The sequence below is a fragment of the Hirundo rustica genome, chromosome 1 (assembly GCF_015227805.2).
Source record: "Hirundo rustica isolate bHirRus1 chromosome 1, bHirRus1.pri.v3, whole genome shotgun sequence".
Lineage (NCBI taxonomy): Eukaryota > Metazoa > Chordata > Aves > Passeriformes > Hirundinidae > Hirundo > Hirundo rustica.
Window position 1 is genome coordinate 18,647,579 of NC_053450.1, and position 24,151 is coordinate 18,671,729.

The 24,151-nt window shown below is 37.5% G+C and overlaps 1 protein-coding gene across 17 annotated transcripts in view; it reads right to left on the bottom strand.

The window, feature by feature from the left end:
- Positions 1-259: 259 nt before the first annotated feature.
- OXR1 (oxidation resistance 1) overlaps positions 260-24,151 on the bottom strand; it is a 270,959-nt gene continuing 247,067 nt past the window's right edge. For 12 of the 17 annotated variants that reach the window (XM_040084391.2, XM_058423322.1, XM_040084435.2 and 9 more), the window contains 6 exons: positions 15,072-15,152; positions 11,631-11,756; positions 9,410-9,562; positions 3,678-3,773; positions 3,042-3,115; positions 260-2,297 (listed from right to left, as the gene is read on the bottom strand). In XM_040084391.2, coding sequence (XP_039940325.1) covers positions 2,162-2,297; positions 3,042-3,115; positions 3,678-3,773; positions 9,410-9,562; positions 11,631-11,756; positions 15,072-15,152 — 666 coding nt within the window. In that variant the 3' untranslated portion in view covers positions 260-2,161. The remainder of the gene's footprint in view (positions 2,298-3,041; positions 3,116-3,677; positions 3,774-9,409; positions 9,563-11,630; positions 11,757-15,071; positions 15,153-24,151) is intronic. The other 5 variants (XM_040084399.2, XM_040084419.2, XM_040084454.2 and 2 more) reach the window with 1 other exon arrangement.

Sequence of the window (24,151 nt, forward strand, 5' to 3'; positions counted from 1 at the left end):
TGAACTTAGGATAGTGAGACTATGGAGTTGAATTAACGGTTTTGTCAGCAAGGATGATCTGAGACTTTTCCCCTCTCCCTCTTCAAAATGGTTGAAGACAACGCATTTCATTCCCATTGCTTCCCACTGGGCTTTAAAAAACCCCCAAAATACCAAAAAAAGATAAGAAAATGCATCTATACATTCAGTGGTTAAAAAGCAAAAAACAGCATTTGTGCTTCTACATAAACTCCACCTTCTAAATAAACTCCAACTCAAGTTTATTTTTACATATATTTAGATTTATTTGCTATACATCACTGTGAGCTTATAGTACTTGAAATCCATTACAGGATTTTTTTTTTTTTTAATCATCAGTTGTAACTCCACAAAGACAATAATACTGCTGTGGAAGACCAAAGGGGAGAAAAGCCATTTCAATTTATTTACAGTTCCTTATTTTGTAAACACTTACTCTACACATTGTACTAAGTTCTAATAAGGATAAAGAGATATACACAGAGACAGGAAACAAAGCCCTGTTTTTCTATTCATATGGTGCATTAGCATATTATAGATGAAACATCTGCCCTTTCTTGTTACCATAGCAGTAAGCTGTCTTCAAATAAGTTTTCTTTTTTGACTTTCCAGAAATGTAAATAGTTTGAAATATACAACTACATCTACGTAAGCCAATCCATTTGGCTTTTATTCCATTTCTAGAATAATTTAAAGTGCTATAAGCAACCCGTCAATCAACACTTTTCTATAATAACAAAACTACTTTAAACATTAATTTACAAGATAATATACAATGTTTGTCTGAAATAGCTGAAATTTCAGCACAAAGTCAGTCACTGTCACACTTAACAGCATTTTTTTTGTTCTTTTTTTTTTGTTTTTGTTTTTTTATTTGCAGAACATAGAATAAAAGCTTTGAAACAAACAGTTTTGTTGAGCTGTTATTGCCACAATGGCTTATCAAGTTTTCTACAAAAGTGGACAAGAGCTACTGGAACTGTATTCTAGCCTGTCATTTATATTTTTTGAGGTCACATGACAGTAAGTTTGCATATTCCACAAGTCTACTGAATTACAATATTGTCTACCTATGATACATGATGTCATTTTAATCAGAGCTGGTGCTAATTGTAAATTTACAACATAGACCCCCACTCAAAAACATCACAAGTTATTTTTTTTTTCTTTGGACAGGAATAAGCTATATTCTTGGAGCTGATGTGCTACACGGCTACAACAGTATAACAGTATACATCTGACACTTTATGTTGAAGAAAGATGTATCAGTTTCTGTACTTTTAATGCCCTACTATAGCTACAAATTGTTCACTGAGTTTTGCTTGCTTTAGACTTTTAATTTTTTGGAACTATCATATTCTTACATTCTCTTGCTATTTTGTAAGTCTTTGCCACTTAGCTCAATATCGTCAGTATTTGTCCCAAACCTGCGGATCATTAACAGCATGTGCAAAACACTCTTTAAATACAATCAGCATGCAGCTAACAACACATATTAACTGACTTTTTTCTACACCTGAACAAGAAACAAGACAAGTGGCACTGTTGACTTTGGATATCTTCTAACTTCACCACGTGTGTACTGGGATGCATTAAGAAGGAATGCTCAGCTTCTCATCCATTTGTGGCACCACTTGAATAACCCATCATTGATCTGGACCAATCTCTGCAGTGCTGCTGCCAAATACCCACACGCAGCTTTCTTAGAGGTTCACAGAGGGCAACTTCATTCATAGACATAATTTGAATACAAAAATAATACGCTATATTCAATGAAGCAGCCCCCTAGTAGGATTGCAGGAAAGGTGTGCGTGGGAAACCTGGGAGGCAACTGTAATATGGATAAGAAAATTTTGCAGGCCACAAGGCTCAAAGTAACTAATGCTAATTTTTAGTCCACAAGGTCAGTATTTTGTAAAAGAGTCTATAGCTTAGAAAAAGTATGACAGTATATTACAGATGCAAAAACATGAAAAAACATCTGCTATTTAAAAATAATAACTAATGGCCACACTCAAAAACTAGAAAAAAAACCCAACCCCAAAACAGATAAATAAAATACATTATATTGCTCCTAGGGATTTTTAAGCTGCACTGATTCATGTCAGGTTTGGGACAATAACCTGTAGAAATTGTGAAATACTTATTCAAAAGCCCATATTTCTATGTCTTGAATAGTGAAGTCTTCTCGCTTAGAAAGTGTGTGATTCCCAAATGTTTTACATGAATGACTTCTTCCATGGTAGAGATCACCATCAAGCCAAAGAGCAAATTCTCCTCTGCAAGACAGACAATGTATTAAAGCAAAAGACTGAGGGAGTAAGCACTGAATTTACCAATGCATTTTTCATTCAAAATTTAGAAATGAGAAGGAATTAAAGAATTAGTTTTTAACAAAAGTACCTCATTGCTCTTAATAAATTTATGCTACAAGGACTTTATATTTTTTTATTATTTATTATTAATTTGGGAATAACCCTTTTGCAGATATTCTGAAATAAGCTAACAGAATTCCTTGGTTTTCAGCCTTTTCCATTTTTTATTAAAGGGATGACATAATAGCATTTTTATATCTAAAAGAGAATGCTGAAAACAAATAAGGAAAACATTCCAGAAGCATATGCACCTGCATGGACAGAAAAAAAACAGGACAAGACAATGTATGATTTCTGGAGACCCTGGCATGTTTTGGGATGATTCAGTTTCAATTCAGGCCCCTTCTAGTTATAAATAATTTTCCCATTTACATCCTTTCACAATCATCTTGTGTCCATTCTGAATACAGGAAGACACACATACAAGTCAAACATGGAAGGAATCGTAATTTTGCATGGCTGAAACCTTATGCCACACTATGGGGAAGACAAACCTCCTGTCAGCATCAGAAGCCAAACACCTGACATACTACAGTTTCTTCACCAGTAACTGTTGAGTCCTGAGCTACCAAACTGGAAGTGAATTCCAATTTTTCTTTCCAAAGGTGTCTAGACAAATATTTTTAACATATTCTACTTGTAACTTACCCTCCTCCACCAAAAGCAAGAGAGTCCATGTCTCCTTTAATGAAGAACATGTTGTCTCCTGTCCATTTAAAAACCTAAGGAAAAAAAAAACCAAAAAACAAAACAGACTAGCAAGTAAAAATATCTGAACTTTTCATTTGGGCAGAAAGGAAACCAACCACCAGTAAAGACAGACTACGGGTGGCTAGAGGCCAGTTTAATGAAGTTGATACAGAAAATTCAGGAAACTGATAGATGCAGACAATTCTCTGAGGTTTTACGCTAATTGAAACAAGACCATTCTAAACCAGGTTGTCTTCGAGCACCAAAACTCCTACACAATGAAAAATACCAAGAAAATATGCTTAGATTAGATGATGTGCCCCTAAAAAGGATGTAGTTTGTGAACTTTCAGACATCTAGAAGAATTTCAACAGTAGAAAAATCTTTAGCACGTGTTCTTCAGCATGCAAACACTACCAATTCACTGTGCACTTAAAGATTCCATGAAAAAACTAGTGTGATGACTTTTTTTGGGGCCAACTTGTAATATTTGTCTGATTTACAGTTAGATTTATCCCTTAAGTATTGTAAGATCATGTCCTTGGGATGGTGGTGGGGAAGGGAGCAAAAGCATACAAAGTCATTACTACTTACTTCAAAATCTGGAGAAAAAGTGAACATAAAGGTCTCCCCAGTGCCGTAAAAGCCGTCACTCACTTTAAATGGTTCAGATGCTAGTGCACCAAAAACCTGTAGCAAAAATACATCAGAGCAAGAAATGCTTCAGAGAAACTACACAGAATCTAAGAATCTCTAATGATAGTAACTGATAAATCAGGATGTAAATACTGTCAATTTGAAATTTGCTCTGTGAATTTCACTGTACCACAGTTCTGAGTGCACGCTATTGTGCTTTGTGGTACAAGAGAAAGTAAGAACACTCTTCTTCAATAATATGTGAGCATAGTAAGAAATAAAAATCTAATGGATAAAAAGTAAACTCAGAAAACTCTCAAAACCAATATATACTTATTCAAAATTTCAGATCAAAAGGTCCTTCTTACATAGCTCCTATTTCACTTCACTGTGCTATTTTCAGCAAGCTCCTAGCTGTAGCTGAGTTATCTTCCACAGGATTTATTAATTCCAGTCCAAATACCAGGTAAGCACTGGTTATCCTGTCTTACAACAAAGACAGATTTTAACAGAAGGACAGGATGCTGTCCAGAGAGACAGCAGAGAAGAACTTCGCCTGTGTGAACTTAATGAAGTTCAGCAAATCCAAGTGCAAGGTCCTGTACCTGGGTCAGGACAATCTCCAACTTAAGTACAGACTTTGAGATGAACTCACTGAGAGCAGCCCTGAAGAGAACAGCTTAGGGATTTTATGGATGAAAATCTGGACATGAGCTAGCATGTGCTCACATTTTGTTGAATTCAAGAATTATTCTCTTGCAATAAACTCTTACTAATTTTTAAAAAGTATGCACAACAGCAAACAATTAATTTGATACAGGTAGTACTGTACATTTGAGAAGTCATTGCTTTGACTCCATTGCTACAGAGCAGACAAAAAGTGGGACTTGTGTACCAAACTTTCTTTAGTCACAGCACTAACAGAAATTTCCTCATATTACTCCTACTTTATTTCTTTATATTACCATTTTTAAGAACAAAATGTCACTATACTGACAAGTTAGTTGACTCGTGTAAAATAGTTCCTTTACATCAGTGGAAAGAATTACCTTTGAACATACATGTGACCAATGCTTATAATCTCTGGAACAATTTTTAAACTCACTTGACAAGGGGATGAAATGAAGTTTCACAGTCAGCTAAAGGTGCTCACTTTTCAGAGACCTGTATCAGTTTCAGACAAACTGTTAAAGAGCAAATTCAGTCTAAACACTTGAAGATCCATGAACTGAGGTGCAAGTTTCCAGACCCTTGTTTTAATGCAAGTTCACAGGAAAAATGGACCAAACTTATTTTTTGCAGAGGTATTTATTTCATTCAACATCTAGGATCCAACATCAGGAATAAATTTCTCTACTATCCCACTGTCTCAATGTCAAGAACAGGCTTAAGAGAGAAAGAAACTACTATATTTTTGCTTTTGGGGAAATCAGGTGATTACGAATAAATGAATCGTTTGTTTTCCTGCTTGTTTCCAGACGATACTTTTTTTTTTCCCCTTTATATTTTTAGTCCAAGGTAGGCTTGATATGAATTCCTAATGTTATCAATCCCTACAGGTTTTTATACTTTTCTTTTTTTAGCCCATTACTGGTTAGATGGACTCATGGGAATTTGAGCTTCAAGACAGTATTTAATGTTTAGCCGATCTTTACTACCTGTAGTTTTACTACACGTAACTGTTAAGGTTAAAATTCAAAGATGAGTCAGAAGGAACTTAAAATTGCTGTAGTCATTTATGCCTATTTCATACTGTCTTTGCACATGCAAACACTAAAAAACAGGATAGATGAGACACTTTCCTTTTTGTTATTTCAAGCATCTGGGTCAGTAGACTAGACTTCAAAAACAGGGTGTTTACTTTTCTCTGTCAAACACTTTGTGACCTTAGACTGTACTTAGTGTATGCAGATAAGTGACCTTAAATAGAGCATTTTTTTAGCATAAAAATCCATACTGAATTCAAATTTAGTTTAATCAATGAATATAACAAAATCTGATGGTGAAATACATAATATTCCATATTTAAATAACTACATGCCTATTTCCCAGCAATGGGAACCCTTGCAATTATTTTTTAGTCCTCAAACTATTCGAGTTCTCTGTATGCTACCTTCTTTTAAGGGCTCAAGTCATTCTTTGAATAACTCTGCAGCAGTTCTGGTACATTCATACATTCTAAGCTACATTCAAGTATTTATGACATGCCTTACTTCATATAAATATCCTTATGGCTGACCCTAATCTAGTAAGTAAATAGAAGTTAAAAAAGATAAATGTAAGATTTCATTAATAACAGACATTCCTTGAGAGGAATTAACCTTCAGTTAAATTAACAAGAGTTTTGTCAAACCTAAACTATCTCAGTTCAGCCTCTACACGTGTAAACTTTTCACACAACACTTACTCCAGTGTTTGTCTTGAATCCTCTCAGGGATGTTATCTGTATATCCAGTAAAACACAAAACTAGTACATTCCATGTAGAAAATCTTATGTATTTTCTCCTAAGGGAGAATCAGAAGCCTTATTTCTAATTATCGAATAAATTTAGCTACTAAGAACCTCAGACAGTCTCCCATATAATTCCCTACTCAGTGGAAGACTGATTCTGAAGCTATTAGGTTGACTCAGTTTTGTCCAGTTGAGCTTTGAGTACCCTCAGGAATCAGTATTTGACAATCTCTGTATGTTCTATATGCTTCAAGCTGAGCCTTGAAAGATCACCTTTCTGTCAGAACACCCTTTTAAGAGGGTCCTTTAAAAATCATTGGTGAATGAACTGGAAGTTCAGGAAAAGGCAACAAAGCTGATCATAGCTATTTTGTAATATGGCAGGCCATGTGAAAAGGCTTGGTGAGGACTAGGGTAAAGAATAAGGCCTTACAGAAAAAGTGCAATTTGCTTCCCAACAGTTTTTTTAGTTCTTGAGAAGCAGTGTCCCTAGGATTTTTCCATGAGATCTAATTTTTGTGGCTAGTTGTTAGGGTGGATAACTAAGATTAGGTCCTAGGTTCTATGTCTCTCACTTCTACAGTGCATACCATCTGAAGAATGACTTTTTATAAAACTAGACAGTCCTTGAGGTGGTTAAGTGCGTTAATTCCTTTTCTAGACCACCACTTATTTAGTGGCTCATGTTCAGGAATCAGGTACCAATTTCTTCTTAAATGGCTGTCAGAGTTCATTAACAGAGGCACATACCAGTAGATACACAATCCATAACAATTGTAATGAAGCAGCTACAAATATCATGGACACATTTATTAAAGAATCTCCTAGAATAGACTGGAGCAGGCAATTTAAGTGACTTTAAATTCCAGCCAGGCACTGCCTCAGCTTTTACACAAAGTTTGTAAAAGTCAGTGGATTTGCTTGGATTTTTTTTCCTTTTTTTTTAACTGCCATTTAAACAAAATTATTAATTGATCTGAAAAAGAAAGCAAGAATAGAAAAGGTTTTTGAACAAAAATTCAGTAGGGTGAGGCTTAGCAGCCTTTAATGGAACTCAATGAAAAGTTACAAGATACACTTGCTCCTTTACTCAACCTATTACCAACATAATAAAATGCAGTCTTCATAATCACGGATAACAAAGAAACATGTCTCAGGGGAAGCAACCCAGGAAAGAAATTCATTCTAGTTTAAAAGAAAAGTGCCTGAACCAAGGATACAACAAATTCCAGTATCTTTCATAAACATCAGACACAGAGTGAGCAGAACAACGAATACCAAAGAGGACTGAGCAGGTATGCTCAACAAACGTCAAGAAACTATCTGGTCATAATTCTGTCATTTTTCAAAATGGCTGAATCTCATTTAGGATTTTATCTGAACTAGAATCTTAGAAAACAGGCAGCAATCCTGGAGAGTAAGGTATGAATAACCACCTGGGGTCTCAGAACACATTTTTGGAGGGCATATACAGCATTTATCTTAGCATACTGATGGTGAACTATTCCTGGACACATTCTCCTATAAAGTGCTTAGAGACTTTTTCAGCAATGGAAAGCAGTTTTAAAGGACTATATACTAGGAATATTCATGACATTAAAAATAAATTGACCTCTTTCAAAAAGATCAATAGCTTCACAAATAAAATTAATTACCCTGACTAATAATCAAAGAGCATAGTTGGTTACCACTGTCTTAATTTTTATGATTGTAGATCCTTGCATGAAGAGGAGAAAGACTCTGTTGAATTTCCATATGTTTTGAACAGAAAGAGTGCAAATCAAGTTACTGCTGTCAAATGCAGACATTTTTCAGTAATGACATGAGACAGAGCGACTTAAAACACCACTCCCACTACACTGGTGAAGGACTGAGCATGTAAAACTCATCTGAGCCACTCCTTCCGCATATGCTGCTCATTGAATAGACATAGATTTTCCCCCTCTTGTGTGGATCCCAGGTAAGATTTGGCAAATGCTTGAAACCTTCATAGATATTCCTAGGTATAAGGCTGTAAGCTGAGATTCACCAAAGTTTGTTTCACACACATACGAAGAAAATATGACATATGTAAGAACTCCATATTTTGACAGGGCAACTGAGACACTTTTTGAACATTTAAGCCAAGATGCTCATACACAGAAAGTAACATGAACTCCTTCAGCAACAGAAACTACTACATAGTGGTGGCAAGACAGCCCCAGCTGAGACAGATAATCAGGTACAAGGAAGCAGGTATATCTTACTAATTTATCTGGAGAAGCTAATAAGTGAATTAGAGAAGTCACCAAAGTACAGTTATGAGACTGAGTCTGCTGAGACATTTCAAGTATATTCAATAGTTTTTGTCTTCAAGATTAAAAGGTAAATGAAGAAAAACCTTTTTACGAACTTCTGGGAAATCGTGCACTACTAGTGGAGAGTTAGAAGGGATTTTTCTTTTCAAGGGACCTCTGGGGTAGGAAACAAAAATGTTGTGACTTGAATACAAAAAAACTTCATTTGCTCTTTTCAGACCCCCTGAATGAGACCATGCTTCCTGAAAATAAAAACTGTGGTTACCAGACTGGGAGAGATAAGTGAACTGAATGCTATGGATTTTATGGCAGTTCAGTCAATTTTTCATGACAGCAGTAATATGCTTCCACAAGCAAACACAGAAGTTGCAGAAAAAGAACAAAGAAGTTTCATAGTGCCTGCAGTGTTCAACTATTACTAGATTACTCAAGAGAGGATGTTTGCTATTCAAATGGTGAGATGTGTGCCACTTCCTGAAATTCATAATCCAGGCAAAGACAAACAGAGCACAAATACAGAAACTCAAAGAACAAGTTAATAATGTAACAAAGGTAGTACAGCTCTTGAAAGATGTTGGCTGCAGCCACAGAATAGAAAAAGAAGCACTAGCCACAGCTAACAGCATCCCAACTCAACAAGACCTTCCAGGATCAGAAAGTTTTAGAGACTGTATTTCTTGTGCCTTAAGTGCATTAAAAAAATAAAATTAAATTAATTAATTGGATATTACCAGATTCTTGCAATACAACAGCTAACTTAAATCATTAAAGTATTTCCTAGACATATAGTATGTAGGAGGACTGCTTAAGAGTGATACATTTCTAAGGAGAAAATTTGCTTAATACATAAAATTTTATCTCCCATGATAGACTGAAGCATCAGCTATTCCTTTATACTCCTCAAATATTATTCTTCATGGGTCTCCTACTGCCACACCTACCTGTCCATCACTGTCTTTGATGACCAACAGCACAGGTGTGTCTAATCCCATCATTGTCCGATACAACGTCTTCAAACTCATGCCATGCTTTGCAGTGCTGTAGACAAGGGTCCATGGATAGCCAATAGTTCGTGGCGGAAGAGACTTTGTGAGCTATTAACAAGAAAATTACAACCCTTTATTTAATATATGCTTTATATTTGAGAACGTATTATGTGTAAATGAAAGCAGATTATGCTCTGCTCAAGCATTTTTACATGGTCTTAAAACCTAAGAACTAAACCTGAAATTTCAAATGTATATTTTCTATTTTTGGTCACTCAAGCAGGGTTCTCTTTCCTACCCCTACTAGTGACCTGCAGAAGAATGATTTATCAGCTAAAGAACATGTTTGTTAAGGTCTCTAAAAGGTTTATCCATATAATTATTCTTGCATGACAATATTACATGGCCCACCAATGTCTTAGTATTAAGTAAGTAGATCACTCAAGTCAGCAGGTAACAAGCTGAAGGGTAAACGCTGCTTGTTGCCCTATTCTTGTGCTTCTTCATCCAAAACTTCAATTAACACATTTGTAATGAAATCACTTTGGACTGGACAGCAAGAACTGCAGTGTTTTCACAGATGTTTTCAAGAAAGAATGAAAGTAGAGCAAAGACAGACAAGAGTTTGTCTGAATACATGGTGCATTCAAAATTAGGATAAAAAAAGGCAATATTTTAGCTACAAATCATGCTCTGTTTTGACACTTAGACACATAAATGTCTATGGTGCCAGATGGGATCCACCCAAGGAAACATACTGAGCTGGCAGATATGCTCACTGACCCACTTCCCTTGTTCCCAGCATTCCAGAGTAACTGGGGATGTTGCAGTTAGCAAATGTGGTGTCCATTTACAAGATAGGTTGCTTGGTGCCTGGAGAGATCATGAAACAGGGCACCTTGAGTGCCATCACAGAGCATGTGCAGAAAAACCAGGGGATCAGGCCCAGCCAGGGTGGGCTCATGAGAGACAGGTCTGCTTGCCAAACCTGATTTTCCTTTATGACAAGGTGACCTGCTTAGAGGGAAAGGCTGTGAATATTGCCCACCTGGACTTCAGTAAAGCCTTTGATACCACTTCCCACAGCACTGTCCTGGAGAAACTAGCTGCTCATGGCTTGGACAGGTGCACTGTTTGGTGGGTAAAAAACTGGCTGGATGATCATGCCCAGAGAGTGGTGCTGGATAGAGTTAAATCCACTTTGTGGCCAGTCACTTGTGGTGTTCTCTCCAGGGCTCAGTGCTGTTTAATGTCTTTACTAATGAACTGGATGAGGCGATGAAGTGCATCCTCAGTCTGCAGATTACAACAATCTGGGCAAAAGTGGCAATCTTCCGGAGCATATGTAGGTTCTGCAGAGGGATCTGGACAGGCCGGACTGATGCGCCATGGCCAACAGTATGAGGTTCAGTAAGGCTAAGTGCCAGCTCCTGCACTTGTGTCACAGAAAGTCCCTGCAACACTACAAGCTGGGAGAAGAGTAGCTGGAAAGAAGAAGAAGACCTAAGGGTGCTGCTTGAAGAGAGCTGTGCATGAGAAAGCGTGTGCTCAGGTGGCCGAGAATAAAATCATGACTTGTCCCCCTGTACTGAGCCCTGGTGAGGCCACATCTTGAAGTACTGTGTGTTGTTTTGGGCCCCTCGCTAAAAGAAAAACATTGAGATGCTGGCGTGTGTCCAAGTAAGAGCAGTGAAGATGGTGAAAGGTCTGAAGAGGACTGAGGGAGCTGGAGTTGTTAAGCCTGGGGATATGAAGGCTCAGAGGGACCTCATCACTCTATAGCTACCTGAAAATAGGTTCTAACAGTCAGTCTTTTCTCCCAAAACAGGAAAAGAGAAAATGTCCTCAAGTTGAGCCACTGGAGGCCTGGATTGGATCTTAGGAAAACAGTGGTCAAGCACTGGAAGAAGGTACCCAGGGAAGTGGCTAAGTTACCATCCCTGTTGAAACATTTAAAGGAGGCGTAAGACTTAGGGAAAGGATTTAGTGGTTGACTTGGCAGTGCTGAGGTAACAGTTGAACTCAGTGGTCTTAGCCATCTTTTGTAATATATAGAGTTTATTGTCTTCTATTTAATATCACACATGGTCTTCTTCTGGCATGTTTTACATGACAGTCATAGCATTTGGGATACATTAACGTGCAAGAGCAAAGAATGATACATCTAAGTCCATACCTTTTCAATTTGTTCTGGCTGTAGTAATTCACTTGGATCACTAAGATTTGGCCGGAATGCTTCAGGCTCCAGGTCTGTTTTGATATTTGTTGCCTGTTTTGAATTGATATCTTCTCTTGTTGTTATCTACAAAAAGAATAGCAAGAAAATAAGTATATGCCAACCTATTAGCAGACAAGATAAAACTTCTCAGGTTTAAAATCATGCAGTTACCAATTATGCAAGTCCTTCAAAAGCTTAGAAATCCAATAGATTTGATCTGACCAAGATTTCCACTGTTTCCGACAGCAAACTGGTACATCAGCTATATAGCTATATACAGCTATATAACAATAACTTACACAGACATCTACTCAGAAGAAAGCTATGGGGTTTTATGCTAAAACAACAAACAGTTCTCATACACAGCTGAAGGGCTTCAAATGCTTTTCAGAAGATGCCTTAAAAAGTTTTTGCATTTTAATATATAATATAGTATTCTAAGCGTAATTAAAAAAAATCAGAAAGGACTGGAATTAAAACTTCAACACCGACATTTCTCAGTAGTTTCTGAATCAATACTCTTTTAGAGTATTTAAGGAATTTTTCAAATATGCAGTAGACATCTGGGAAGACTGATGCCATATATTTTGAGCAAACCATTTGAATGGAGCCTTAGGAGTAGTGCTGCTCCATAAACTGATCTTCTGGAGTACTTACAGGAATCAAAGAAGAAAGAATTGAGAGGGTGGGGCAGGAAAAGCAGCAATAATAATTAAGTTGCATAGTGAGCATTGAGGTCTGGCAAAGACGCACTATGCAGAAGGGTCCTGCAGTAATTTAAAATACCTGACCTGCTTATCCACCCTACTGAGTGGAGGTGGCAGAGGCCACAAAATTCCTCATCAGATGTAGTTTACAACAGCTTCTTACCCCAGTCAACAGTCACTGACACTTCCAAGTTTAAGTGCAAAGTCTTAATAACTAGAATAGCTGCAATCCAAACAAATTTCCATCTATAAATCCAGCTGCAGGGATATTTAAAATTTGCTAGAAACAGTGAAATCTGACAGAGGAGTAGGACAAAGCAAGGAAGTTAGTAAGATAAGAGACTGCAGCAAGACTTATTAAAATGTTGAGAGAAAAAAAGAAATCTTAAGATTAAGTGCACGTGAAAATTTTATCAGCCTAAACCAAGTTTCACTGAAAGCCAGACTGTCCAAATTAAAACCTGAAAATTTTAAGAAAATATCTGGCAAATCCAGTTTGCCACATCCCTCATAGTTTAAACATACAGGACAAAACTGCAGTATTTCACAATATCACAATGGTAAACTTCGCCAAGCTTTTGTAAGTTCCTTAAGTTTCTTAGTTCACAAAAAAAGAAAAAGGCCTCCTTAGTTTAAAAAAAAAAAAAAAAGTGCCAAATCAAAGAAAACTCTGAAATGCAGATAGGAATATTTAAACAAATACAGCCACCTAAGCAAAAAAAGAGGACATCCCTTTCACCTCCCTCAAGAACTGCAGAAAAAGTTCCTATCACAAACTCTTGTTATTTAAAAACAGGCTTATAAAGTCAACATATCAAAGTATATTTATACAGTAGCTCAATTACAGTATTAATTCTAAGCCTAAGAAAAGGTGTGCTTAAACTGAGTATCAAGCAAGAAAAAAGCTGAAGCTTTTCTTTTTTCAATGGAAGGTAATAAGAACTTCCAAAGTAGACTAAGCACTAATTTCCATATCACAACAAAAAAAATGCAATTATCCATATAGCTTCATGTACAAAAAGATGACCTGCACACTGCTTTACAGAGTGCTATTTCTAAAATGTTATTTCATAGTCCAAGTATTTTCCATCTTAAATGACCTTCATCCATCATATTACTGCTTCAGCTCCAGAGAAGTTCAATGTTGTTCAACTGTAGAACAAAGTTTTTTCCCCTTGTTATTCTTTAATTCTGATTATTCATGTAAAACATGAATAATGTGGATTCAAGTAGTGTGGGGAACTGAGTTTTTTGGTTTAGAGTTTTTCAGGAACAGGGTATTTCTTTGGATGGATTTTTTTTCTTTTTTATTATTATTAAAGTAAAGCAGTTTTCTTCTAGGAAGAACACTGCTTTGTAGAAGCAGTCAAGAGTGTCTGTTCAAAAGAATCTGAAATAAAGCACTCTAGCTTCAAAATTTGCAGATTTATTTCCCACCAGAGTTGGACACAGACCTGACCTATAGAGTCAGATTCCAGGGGCTTCCACGATTGGTAAATGTCACACAGTCTACACCACATTTGAAATCACAACTCCCAAACGGCCTCAGAGCAGAGTTTATAGGCTACAGCCCATCATATCAGATTTTTCTAGTCAGCCTAAACCTTGAGTTTGGGAATATCAGGTGAAAGGTATTTGGAAAGAAGTCCTACACTTCCAGAATATTAATACAGGGATTCTCCACCACCACTTGCAGGAATAGCTTTTTTTTTTTTTTTGGCAAGATTTCTGATTTTCCTGTAACAGTGCAGCTTTTGGGTTCAAGGTTCATGCTCATTATTGATCTGTGTAATTGCAATACTTACAAAACATTTAAAGTGATTAATTTACTGATTATTAAACAATCAGAAATATCAGAGCTAAGAAAATGTTTGCTTATGTGTAATTACATAATACGTAAAAAAACCAAGATCAAAGAAATAAACACAGAAAAAAAATTTACATTTTCAGCAGCCAAGTACTATAGAAAAACAAAATACTTGATGCTTCTAAGGAAATCTGAGGTATTTTTTCCATCAGTAAGGCATGTATAAGGTGCAGAGCAGCTAACAATTTTATAACTCTCCAAAAACTATGAAACACCTAAAGAGAATGCAAATACCAGTTTCAATCCATATCCACAGACCTTCAAAAATCCAAACTAATTTTAAAGTCCTGTTTTGTGTGCGTGTGTATGACCTTTGCCATGTTGAACGGCCTCAGTTATCTGCTTTTATAATGGGAAAAATACTTACCTATTTCACAGAAGTTGTGAAGCTTCATACTTGCCATGTACTGTGAGATTCTTGATGAAAGATTCCTACATAAAATTAAACACCCATGCAACAAAGTTTTGGATTCTTCACTTGTTTTGCATTCTTTTTAGGGAAGCTTCTAACACAACACACCAGTCTAAAGTAGAAGTTAAAACACAACACTGCAAGTCAAGCAGTACTGAGAACAAATTTTCAAATTCTAACAGAAAATTCCCGTGTGAAAAAGGTGGAAGTAGTAATTCTATCATAAAATTACTGATTCCATCATAGAATTGCACAAACTAAATACATCCAAAACAAAGGAATTTTCTGCTGGATCCTTGTAGTGCTGTAGACAAGACAAACCCACTGAGTGCAGGACTTGCCCTGATCCAAGACACTACAAAGAAAGATGTTTTAGTATCTGGAGATGGGGTTTAAACTACTGAAGAGGGCACCTGGAGACGTCTGCAGAGTGTGCGCAGTTCTTCGCTATTTAGAGCATCGATCCTGCGGTGATACTCAGCCACTGATACTACCTGAATATGGAGACAGGAAGACAATAATTCCACTGACAGTTGAAGAAAAGTAAAAAGGTATGAAAGAAAAAATTGGAGGAGACTAATGAAGGGAAAATGCACAATGACAACAGTGAAACAAGAAGGGCCAAAAGATGTTTGTTTCTGCAAGGACAGTGCACATGTAGGTGATTTTAGACACATGAGTAAACACAGCAAGATTACAAAATAAACACTAAGGGCACTAGCAGTCAGATATCTCACTGATCTAAGATGAATAAAAAACTGATATAAGAGTGCATAAAGTTTCCAGTATCAGGATGCTCAATGAAAAGTAAATCTGAGTTATATGCCTTAACCCAAACTCTGCAGCCCAATGTCCTCTTAAACATTCTTTATGCTCAGATTAATGAATCCTGTGAACCTGGTTTGCTTTCCTAGATGAAGACTAGAAGCAAACCTCAGGCTTCTCAGTAAGCTCTAACTCTTGTGTCTAGCAGTGAAGATAAAGACAATGTAGCAGAACTGCAGTTTACTAACATCCCAATACCACCCGACAATTTCTTTATCCTGGACTTTCTATTCCCCTCCAAAGCTTCCGGAGTTGCTCATCTGTCAACACATTCACTTCAAATGGCATCTCCACTTTGGCAGGAGGTGTACAGCCAGAAAGTCTTTAGTCAGAAAGCTCTAGAACATGCTGCTCTGGTGCAACAAGCTGGCTAAAGGACTACAACAGTCATTTTGATGTAACTAGAGCAAATAATGTGATTTTGAGAACAACTCAAAATCATCATTGGTATGAAAGCATCTTAAAACAGCTGGTGGAGAGATTAAATGGATGTCCCATGTAGTAAGAGCATATTAAAAACTTCTAGAGCCTACCACAGTGCAAAGGAAGACAACCACAAGTCCAGCAGCTCCCCATCTACCTGTCCCTACTACAAGGAGTTTGGCCAGATACTCGCCACTGTCCTGAGTACAGAGCCCACAGTCATGCATGACTGGCTCTTGAGCAGCGATGGTTCATTCTACCCCATGCAACTGCAAGGCAAGGAAAAAGGAATACTTGTGACATCCAGCTTTATTACTGAATCATCTGTCATTACCAGCACTCAATTTATTTCCATTATTTTTCCACTGTTCTCTTAAAACAGATCACGAATGTTGTAAATTGTATTGGCTTGTGCATTCTCAGAGTCAAATAGCCATATGTAAAGCTTTAACAGTATTCCACTCAAACATGTAAGTGATAGTGTAGTTTTATCCTTTTATTTGCTATAACACTTCATTGCAAATTTACACTCTTGACACCAGCAAATTACGAACAATAATCCTGACAGGCAGTAATGTGAGGACCCTTTAGCTTTATTGCTTCTTTAAGCTACACCCTACCACACATGAGGCAGTAGGTAACTTATAGCAGGCCATAAACGTGTAGTTACTTAAAAGAGATTCTTGAGAAAAAAAAAATCTCAAAATCCCTGACACCATTATATAGCTGTTGTTTCACATAGTGGAAGTGTAGACAGTTTTATGGGCACTGCCATCTTGCCTTCAACCTCTCAAATGCATACTTGTCATTACCTTGCATCTGTGAATTCCTTATCAGCTTAACTCAGAGAATGACCTTGGTCCATATGCCATGTAGATGCCTTATTTTTCTTGCTTGAGAGAAACATGAATACCTATCCAAGTGTGCACAATATAATAGCTTCTTGGCATGCTGAACCTGTTGCACACTGTCACATTCCATTTGTTTTGAGAACAAAAGCCTGCATAATGGCAGACCATCAGTATGCAAAGACAAACATCATAAACAGCATGTCACAGAATGTCAAATTAGCCACAGGAAAATTAAAGGAAAAGAACCCATGCTCTCAAACCCAGAGCTTATTTTAAGTATACAGTCCATACTAAGTATACAGTTCATACTAAGTTCTGCGAGTAAGCCATGAAACTACACTCAAATTTATCTACTCACCACTGAAGCAGGTTTCAAATGATTACATTAAGATACTTCAGCCTTTCAGATGTGGTACTTGGCCTTCTATATAATGCCCATGGTTTAGGCCAACTACTTTATTCTTGCTTTGCAGTGGACAAGACTATATAATTCTTGATTAAACGAGCTATGGAATCCTAAAGTCACCTATGTCTAAGCTTACTAGCAACTACCTTCAACTTAATTCAGGAGTTGAGATGTATATTACAAACAGACAGCATTTTGTCACTGCCAGGATCAAGACCACAGTTTTCAAATGTTACATTTGCAACATTAGAAGTTTATTCTTCCTTATAACCAGGTTTAATTCATAGTCTGCCTATGTTATTTCCTCTTGCATCAAGATTTCCTCACGTTCCTTCTTTGCAATTTTCTAGTCTACTACACCAAGCTAAATAAACCAATGTTTTCTTCAGTCTCCCACCCCACTCCCTGCCCCCCACAGCTGTCTGTTTTCCTATCATTCCAGGACCTACTTCTACCTCATTCTGCTTTAAACTTTGATTCTCAAACACAGAAAGTGGTCTTTCATACAGTACGAGAAATACCTAGAAAGCAAGACATTTCATTTATAAAAGGTAGATGCGGATTCATATACATCATACTGGACTATAGTTTTCAGTACAAAATGCTCCTTTGTAATAAAATTCTTCCATTAAATTAATTAAGTGAAGGTCTACCTAAATGACTTTGCTATGTGCTTTATTTACTATGCCATATCCAGTTTCCTGGATAACCAAAGCTAATTTTTGAGAATCAGGAAATGTTCCTGAAATGTTCCTGTTTTCTCCTTTAAAAAGAATGTAGGAGAAGAGAAAAACAACTAAACCTCTTATGGTTAATCTGGGCACTGGTTGGAATACAGCAAAACAAATAACATGTAGCTTGGACTGTTGGTGCACTTCAGGGCAAAAACGGTTCTGCTTAGGAACTTGAAAATGTATTGCAGATGATACAGCACTGGGAGGAGCTGCTGACTCCTTTGAAGGCAGGGAGGCCCTGCAGAGAGACCTCAGCAAACCAAAGGACTGGGCAATTACCAACCACATGCAGTTCAACAAGGGGAAGTGCCAGATTCTGCTCCTGGGATGCAGCAATCCAGGATGTAGGTACAGACTGCAGAATGAGATGCTGGAAAGCAGCGCCATGGAAAGGGACCTGGGGGTCCTGGTCAACAGGAAGTTGAAAATGAGTCAGCAGTGCCCTGGCAGCCAGAAGGGCCAATCCTGTCCTGGGGGGCATCAGGCACAGCACGGCCAGCTGGGCAAGGGAGGGGATTGTCCTGCTCTGCTCTGCACTGGGGCAGCCTCACCTCAAGTGCTGGGGGCAGCTTTGGGCACGCAAGAAAAGACAGAAAAGTATAAATGTTGCCCTCCTTTGGACACACTAAGTTGATGAAGGGCCTTGAGGGGAAGCTCTATAAGCAGCAGCTGAGGTCACTTGGTCTGTTCAACCTGGAGGAGACCTGAGGGGACCTCATTGCAGTTACAAGTTCCGCACGAGGGGAAGAAGAAGGGCAGACACTGATTCCTGGTCTGTGGTGACCAGTGACAGGACCCAAGGGAACTGCCTGAAGCTGTGTCAGGAGAGGTTTAGTTTGGATATCAGAAAAAGGTGGATAGCAGATAGTAGTTGGACACTGGAACAGGCTCCCCAGTGAAGTGGTCACAGCACCAGCCTGACAAAGTTCAAGAAGCATTTGGACAATTTGGGGATGGTGATGTGCAGGGTGACAAGCTGGACTGGATGATCCTTATGGGTCCTTTTCAACCCAGCTTATGCTATGATTCCAAGTTTGAAAAGACATGGAATAATATATCCTTAGAGATCTAATACTAACTGCTGTATTCATATTGGCAGCATTGGTACAAAAACATGGGGTGAACTGTATGAGTCGTAGCATGACTTTTTAACCTTTGACTCTCCACACCTTGTACATGCAAGTTAACCACTTAGCAAAACACCCAACAGTTTTAATAATTAAAGCAGTAAGTCGAGGATTTGCATGCTAATGATCCAAACAATCAAGAAGCCAAGGATTCCCCCTTGGGAGAAACTGATGTTTCTAAAATTTGTTCTTCTGAAAATATGTCAAAAGTACCTAATTTTTTACAAGCTTTGCTGGCCACTTGCAGTGATTGCAACTGAAGACAAAATTTCTAATATGGAACATTTCTTGTCCTTCAACAACACATATGAAAATGTAGTTAAGTTTTTTTAATGTTTGATCAGCCCCTTCAGCCACTGGTCATATCATCCTGCTATAGGCAGATGTAAAAAAAGCTTTTTACACCAGTGAGGGATTCCTCAGTTTAACAGAGCCACAAGTGACACCACCCGCCACCCCCACCATGTCTGTTTGCTAAGAGGGAGGAGCTTTCATTGCTGCCCTCAAAACAAACACAGCTAAACGTTCAGAGCTAGCAAGTAGCTGAAACTGTCTCCATCGAGAATGGGAGGGTCTTATCAGAGCTGAACAGTACTTCTGGAAGTTAAGAACAGATAAAGCTTAACAGCATAAATGGCTCTCAAACGTAAGTTTTATCTATAACCTCGTTACCAACTCAGAATATGAAATTTAAAAAAAAAAAAAAAAAGTATTAAGGAAGACCACAAGATGGACAATTTAACTTTGAATCTTAATACATAGGTGTAAACTCGGGTGAACTGTAAACTTCATGAAAATTAATTCTTGAGATTCAAAAATATTTCAGGATATTTAATTGAAGAAAAAAACCATGTAGTTTTATTAGGCCACTTATAAAGTTATTTAGAATACCTTCCAATAAAAAGGTGCCTATGTGAACTGAACGCTGCTATGAATATTTTAAGAGAAAACACTAGCCTTATTTTTCAATCAAATTTAGTTTCCTCCCCAAAATATTAGACTGCTGGAGAGAAGACAATATTGAAGAAGCACTCCACTCCTGATTATTTGGGACATATTCATTACATCACAAAATGTGTTAATTCATCTGGTTACTACACCAGATAAACAGTTGTAAGGTATCATTTGAAAAAAACCCCAACCCTTAAGACTAACTTAATTTGACTCATTTTTAAAGCATGTAGCTGAAAAGCTATTAATTTTCTGGTTTGTGTGGTTTTCAGTCAATTCAGCTCCCTGTCACTGGTGACAAGGAAGGGAGGGGATGACAGTTGGCCATTTTATGAAGAAAAGGACCACAGAATGACAGCAGTCCCCTGGTTTGGCTGTCACCATGGTTCTTTCTCTCAGTATTTTTTAAAGCTGTCCCTCTCCAAACTGCTGTGCACACCAGGGTGTTTTCCAGAGCAGGGAAAGAAATGCTGAGAGTAGTCACATGACAGCAGCATTCTCTCTGTGACCAGTATTGTCCCCACAGCTTTGCAGGGTGAGCTGTTAAATATCTGCCTCAAAGTGCTCTAAGCCCATAGCAACTGCACCAAGCTGTAATTAACATATACCGAAGATAAACCAAATTATCTGCAATAACCAGAATAAATGAACCTGAAAAGAATGCAATCAAAGCCTGAAGCACACAAAGTGTTACATCAAGTCTGTAGACCTTAATAACAACCTAATTTTTTCATGATATGAGAAAAGTCATATGATAGGTATGATAATGCCAGCAAGATAACAACATTTAACATGCAAAACATTAAACCGTTTAGGATGTTGCATAAAGAACGAAGAACTATATTTAAGAAAATTACTTTCTTTAACAGGCAGGCCAGACAGCCTTACTCATTTTATTCAAATAAAAAAAAACCGATCTGTAGCAACATGACCAATAAAACCCAGCTCCCTTGCAAAACTATTTAGGGAAGTTTCAGCACTTGCAAGCAGAGAAACCTGTGGTTTGGCTGCTGAAACCGCAGCACCTGGTGCTTGAGCTCAGGCTGCCATTACAGGAGAAGGCAGACTGAGCAAGGGTTACATCTCAGTTCTGATACTGCCCTGCAAAGATCCTCTCAGGTATAACAAGAAATCATTACACAATCTTAGAAATAACTGAATCACAGTATGAAAATGTTTGCCCCTTGCTTTAAATAAAAAAAAAGTCAATTAAGGATTAACTTCAGATTCCACAGATCATTAAAAACATACAGGAAAAATGCAAGCCTTTACTACTCATTTGTTTTCTTTTAACTTATAATCAACTTTTTCAAAATCTCCTCTGCTACTCTTCTTTGACTTTGTCAAAATACACTAAAGTTTCATAATTATTAGAAAAGCAAACATTATAACACCCAATAATGTTCTTCAATGGAAGAACTATAATAATTGAACAGTTCAGGTTGGAACAGACCTTACAGATCATAGAGCTCCAACTCCTCCTGCCCCCACCATGGGCAGGGAACCTTCCACTATCCCGGATTACTCCAAGCCCCATCCAGCCTTGCCTTGAACACTTCCAGGGATGGGAATTCCACAAATTCTGAGAAACCTACTCCAGTGCCTCACCACCCTCATAGCACAAACTTTCTTCATAGTATCACATCTAGACCTTCCCTTCTTCAGATTATGGCCATTTTCCTTTGTCCTATCACAACATGCCTGTGTGAAAAGTCCCCCTCCAGCTCTCTTACAAGAGAGCCCCTGTAGGCTCTGCAAGGTGCCATAATAAGGTTTCCCCAGAGCCTTCTCTCCTCCAGGCAGAAGTGTCCCAACTCTCTCAGCCTGTCTTCATAGCAGAGGTTTCCAGCTGATACCAACACAGCCCCTTGGATCAACTTCGTGGCCCCCCCTCCGGACTTGTTCCAAGAGGCCCATATGGGACCATCCAGTCATGGCAAAAGCACAAAACACGATGCATAAACCCCCAAATTACCTAGGACAACTGGTATGGAAAATATCTGTCATCAAGGAAAGGTTCTAAGGCTAAGTGATCGGTATAAGAAAGTACTGGATTTCACTCTTTTTTTTCTTACTAAAAACACATAATTAGTTCACTCTATTACTCTAAAAATTTAATATGGAAAACGAATTTAAAAAATATTTCAGTAGTATTACTGAATTGATGCAACCTTGCAATTCTGACATCCACAGAGAAGTACTAAATTCTTACCTTCCACATGCAAGCCCCTATTATTATACTTTCATAATTGCCAAAGAAATACAGGCATTAGCTTACCAAATAAAGTTAACCAATAACTCAAAACGTCAGAAGCAATGCAAGTCTCGAACAATTCAAGCTATAAAAACCAACATCTTAACTCTCTTTGCATGCTAATAACTTGAGTATATAAAAGCCATGATCAGTTTTCATTGGTTTTGTCCCCTTTGGCTATGCTGCCTATCCAAGCTGTGCAAAGCACAAACAAGCATTCCCAAAGATGGCAATCCACCTTTTGTTCCCTTCCACTGTCTGATGTCTTTTGTCTGAAATGCTTTGATAGGAAGAACTGTTGCCTGCATTTTTGACATTTTAGAAACTTACTGGCATCTCTTGTATTGCCATAAAATAAAGAGGCATAGTAAATACCAAATATTTACTAAAATGTGGGAGGCTGACATTACTGGGTTTTTAAAGAGGGTGCAGAAAACACCAACTAGTCACCAGAATTTTGACTTCTCACCCTGGGGAAGTACCAAACCCTTTCCACACTCAGCACAAATTAACATTATTATCAGGAAAGTGACAAAGGCCATTCGGCATACAAGCTAAGGCAACTTAGTTGCCAAGCTCGCATTTTTGATTTATTGTATCACTGCATTTAGCCCAGCAACTTATTTCATGTCAGATGAGCCTTCATCCAAATTCAGAACACCCACTAACAAGAATTCAGTCAGAAACCTGTTCACTTTATATGCTGCCAGTCTCCTTAATATTCTTTCCACTGGTCTTGCATAACAGAAGTAATTATATCAATACTCCTTCCTTTCTGTAAAAAGACTACACTTGCACATTAGGTCTACGAACACTCACTGAAGAAAAAACCCAGGCTCAAGAATAGAGCTTGTCTTATCAACATTGCAACCTTTTAAAAATATCCCCATCTGTAGATACTTCTGTACGTTCTTTTTCCAATTTCACTTTTTACATGTTAAAATAACCTGTTCTCTACCTCTCTCACATCAAAATTTATCCTTATTCTCACAGTATTCTTTAGTTCAAACTGTCCTTAGGAGCTGATAAATATTGTTTTTACAACATAGCTAGACTGGCTAAAGTTCAGTATTGGTCCTAAGGGAAACAATTATAACAAAGGATACTACTATTTTTAAAGATATCTGTGCAAGTTGTATCTCTTTAACTATGTATCCAGACACAGGCTAGAAAACGTATTCTTTGTAAACTGAACTTCAGACAGTTTTTACACTACTACAGAGTATGCTAGAATAACATTTCAGTTCATTTAGATATTATATCTCCATTTTACCCCACTAGCAGAGAGGAAAGCTAAGGGCCTATTACTTCAAAAATGGGCTGTTATTTAGGAACACACATTTTATAGAACCATTTGTTGCAACAAGTCAATTTCATGTTTTGCAAGTATCCTGACTAAAAATAAAGATAAAAACAGTACACAGAAGAATAAAACCCTGTTAGTAAATTAAAAAAACAAAAACCAACTCAACAGTGTCTTAAAAGAAGCATGCTTCAAGACCCAGTAAGATGTAATTCTTTAGAATTAGACTCTCCCGTCACAAGAAGAGTCTAAATGAAAACTATCTTCCAAATCTACACTGGGTAAAACCACAATATATTATCAAGATCATTTCTTCCCTATCCCCAAGTTGTTCTTTCACAAGTCTCACGGAAAAACCTTTTCCTTTGGATACTACTACATATTAAATAGTACTGCAAAAAGTCTGTTTGGGGGAAAAAACAACAGTTCCATTCCTAAATCTAATATACTGCAAAGCCAGTGTTTTTACTTCCTCCCCTTCACTATAAACATGAGAATGGGACTACAGCGGACTCATGTCCACGAATTTAGAAGTATTATCAGACCTTTATATGGTTGACTGACTTCTGAGAAGGCAATGTTAAGTAAGGAAATTTACACTTTTCTAATTGTATGTCCA